At 42.6% G+C, this 3,861-nt stretch overlaps 1 protein-coding gene across 1 annotated transcript; it reads left to right on the top strand.

Annotated features, from left to right (window-relative positions):
- The first annotated feature begins 462 nt into the window (after nucleotides 1-462).
- On the top strand, nucleotides 463-1,730 carry LOC144559907 (serine/threonine-protein phosphatase 7 long form homolog). The gene is made up of 4 exons (XM_078309074.1): nucleotides 463-600; nucleotides 688-1,142; nucleotides 1,230-1,407; nucleotides 1,491-1,730. The coding sequence occupies exons 1-4, from the start codon at nucleotides 463-465 to the stop codon at nucleotides 1,728-1,730; spliced, it is 1,011 nt and encodes a 336-aa protein (XP_078165200.1).
- The last annotated feature ends 2,131 nt before the right edge of the window (nucleotides 1,731-3,861 follow it).

The following is a 3,861-nucleotide window of genomic DNA, read 5'->3' on the forward strand; positions in this document are numbered from 1 at the left end:
ATACAATATAATTTGTTACAATCTTTCTAATAAATCAAATTATATTGTATTTCATCTATTTTCAAAGAAATATATACAATATTTCCAATATTTCAATACAAAAAATAAAAAAATATAAACAAATTGCTAAATTATAAAACCACGAAAATTGGAATTAAAATTCCACGGGTGGAGTAATTTTAAAATTATTACTAAACTTTGGTTATTAGTATTAAAATAATTTTTTAATGGGGTTAAAATAAAAATGTCGGCATACCAAGTTATCCAAATTGAACCGAAAGACTTCACGAACGAGTATCATTTTTTTAGTATCAGTATAGTGATAGCAAGTGGCACAAATTTGTTATATATAGCCTATATATTTAGATGATGAATTGATAGTATGTTTTTTTAGTATATTTTTTTTCATATTAGCCTCATTTAAACTAATTGTAGCACGTTTATTTTGTTTTTAAACATAGGATGGCCAGGGGACGGCCTAGGAGACCACCACCAGGGGACCCTGTTGATGAGCCCATTCCCGCGGACAGCACAGAGCATTTCAGTCCATTATTATGGATGAGTCACGCGGAGCACCGAGTCTGCATGGCATCCCGAGAGGTATGTGATTATTTTTATTTTTAAATTTAAATTGTGCCAAGTTCTCGTATTTTCAAGTTCTTATGTTGTTTACTTTTTTCAACGCAGAGTGAGGACATTTTAGATGCCAGGAGTCGGTACTGTGGTATGCAGTACTACTCGCTGATGGACCCGTATCTACGAAATTTGGGGTTGCACCATTTGGTCGATATCATGGAGTCAGAGACCAAGGCCATCAATGCGTCCCTTATTGCAGGACTAGTGGAGCGATGGCGTCCCGAGACGCACACGTTTCACTTACCATTCGAAGAGATGACAGTGACTCTCCAGGACGTCAGTGCCCTATGGGGTTTGCCCATCCAGGGTGTGCCCGTTGGTGGCATATCTGACCCCACAGAAGCTGAGGAGAGGACGATTAATGCCCGGCTCGCAGAGCTGTTGGGAGCGCAGCCAAGTATACGGGATAATGGTGGAAAGTCCAGATACGCTTTGAAGATGACAAAGCTCCGAACTCTGTTTCGGGCAGGTCTGCATTGGGGTTCGACACAGCTCGAGATTGAGAGGTACTCATACAAACTACTCTACATATATTTATTTTGCACTATATTTTATGCCAAAAAATAAGTTGCTTTGTAATTTTGACATTACAGATACACACGAGGCTTCGTGATGGACTTGTTTGGTTCTGTCATGTTCGCTGATTCAAATGGTGATAGCATTCTGATGTGCTATCTAGAGCTGTTGCGAGACCTTGAAGGGTCAAGAAAGTACAACTGGGGTGGGGCAGTCCTCGCGCATCTTTACTACAACTTGTGCCAGAGTTGCAAGGTCAGTATGCTATTGTCGTGCACCTATAGTCTTATTTTAATTATATAACTTGTCCCTGACGGCTAATATTCTTCAAATTACAGCCGAAAAGTAAGAATATGTACGGGCCGGTACTTCTACTGCAGCATTGGTCATGGTCACGACTACCGGTGGGGGTACCTGAGCCGAATGTGTCGCCCGATTGGGGACAACCGGATGGTGCAAATTGCCCGGCATTTGGCAAGAAATGGTATGGACATCACGAGTACACCAACCAGCCTCACGGGAAGCCAATAGGTATCAGGGTGGTTCGAGGTCAGATCCAGAGTCTGGGTGACACGTAGGTGATATGGACTCCGTACGAAGATTTATACACTCAGGAGCTGCTGCCGCAGACTGTATTGGATGATCAGCAGATGTGGTTCTACCGGGGTCCGCTGGTATGCTTCTGGATAGTGGAGCACCACTATCCAGATCGAGTGCTCCGTCAGTTTGGAGATCCTCCACTCATCCCTGCAGATCCAGATGTCCCGAGATCTGTGATTAGGAGTCTTCACCGGTGAGTTATTTTATTTTAGAATTTTGTAATTAACATTAGTTCTTAGCTGTAAATTGCAACTGACACGTTAATTACAGGACGACCCACGGTAATCACCCCGGCTGAGATTGGACTGTGCATCATGAAGCACACTATGCAAAGGCAGCGAATATGAGTGACCACTTGTGGCAGATGCCGGATGATGGGATACAGTTCCAGGGACCTCCTGACTTGAGATATGAGGCTTGGTTCGTACGGGTCGGCATGGCATTAGTATATCTCGAGGGAGATTACGGGGATTTTCTTCGCTCGAAGATCTTCGCAGAAGATGGCTTTACTCCCACTGGCCGGAAAGGTGCTCGCGATGTAAGTAATGTTATGTACCTAAAACAACACATTTTTTCTATCACTTTTTTTGTTATCTAACTTTGTTTTTTTTGTAGCTGCTAGTGGCGCTTAAAGGTGCCGGGCGAGCAGTCGTTTGTCTTGGAACACGTGGCTTCAGAGCTTTTGGGCATGCGATGTTGCACTTGGTTGCCCCCTGTATTGAGAGCCACGGGCACGAGGCAAAGCTAATCACCATGCTGAGAGACGCTGGAGAGGAAATTGATTGGCGCAGAGTACAAGCGCACGAGCCCGATGCGCCACCTGTTTTGGCTTCTGAGATGCCACCGGAGCCCTCAGATCATCAAGGGTGGGACTACCATCGTTATGTTTTGAGCATGACCGGTTGGCATGCCTTCCGTGACAAGTATGGACGTCCAGTTCTTCCCCCGGTATGGTATTTTTAATTTTATGTCAAGTTAGTTGAATTAATTTAGTTAAAATTTCATTCTCTTTAAACTAATTGCAGTTCCATGCAGGGTCCTGCCTACATGCCTCCACCGTCTGAGCCGCATGATTCTCCAGACCCGCAGCCTATGCATGAGTTTCCGGATATCCAGATCAGCATTGATCCATCGGTGGATCCATTTGAGGCCACTGACTATGCATCCCCGCATCAGCCGTATCCACCCATGGCGCATGATTGGGAGGCATCTGGTAGCGGTACTCAGCCTGACTATGCGTCTCAGTTCATGGATTCCCTATTTCATACCCCACCCCCACCAGAAGCTACACACGCGGCCGAGGATCCATGGAATAGTGCACTCGCGACGAGCATAGAGGCCGAACCCGAGGAGCTGATTACACCAGCTCGTACAGCACCAGACGGAGAGGTACAATGGAATAACTGGCATGAACGAAATTTTAGTAGGGAGAACAGGGGTAGACCAGCCGACCGATTCACCCCTTCGACGTACCGATGATAGAGAGTTTTATTTTTTTTTTGTTTTTTGTTTTTTTATTTAGTTCCCTCGTTTTATTTTGTTTTTTGTAGTTCAGTGTAGTTTTCAGTTATGTTTTATTATGTTTTATTATGTTCTTTTTTATAGTTCTCTCATTTTATTTTGTTTTTTGTAGTTCAATGTAGTTTTTAGTTATGTTTTATTATGCTTTGTTATGTTTTTTTTATAGTTTCATGTTTCGTTATATTTTAGCGTAAACCCTAAAATAAGTTCATACAAACCCCGCCCAAAAAAATAAATAAATAAGTTCATACAAACCTCGCAAAAAAAAATTCATACAAATCTCGAAAATTCATACAAACCTCAAACTCAAAAATTAAGTTCATACAAACCTCGAACTGATATCACTTGTTAAGTTCACAACATAAAATAAAGTTAGTACAAACCTCAAACTCAAAAATTCAAACTAATCTCAATTCCAAACAAACTTAACAACATACTATTTCTTACAATATGGCTTGAACGTACATGGAACAAAGTCATCGTCGGAGGTTGACAAATTTGGGTCAGTAACAACAGACGACGTGCTAGCCTTGGTCTTGGCCTTAGTCTTGGCCTTAGTCTTGGCCGTAGGCGTCTGCACATCAACCT

Source organism: Carex rostrata, chromosome 9 (assembly GCF_964058835.1).
Source record: "Carex rostrata chromosome 9, lpCarRost1.2, whole genome shotgun sequence".
Lineage (NCBI taxonomy): Eukaryota > Viridiplantae > Streptophyta > Magnoliopsida > Poales > Cyperaceae > Carex > Carex rostrata.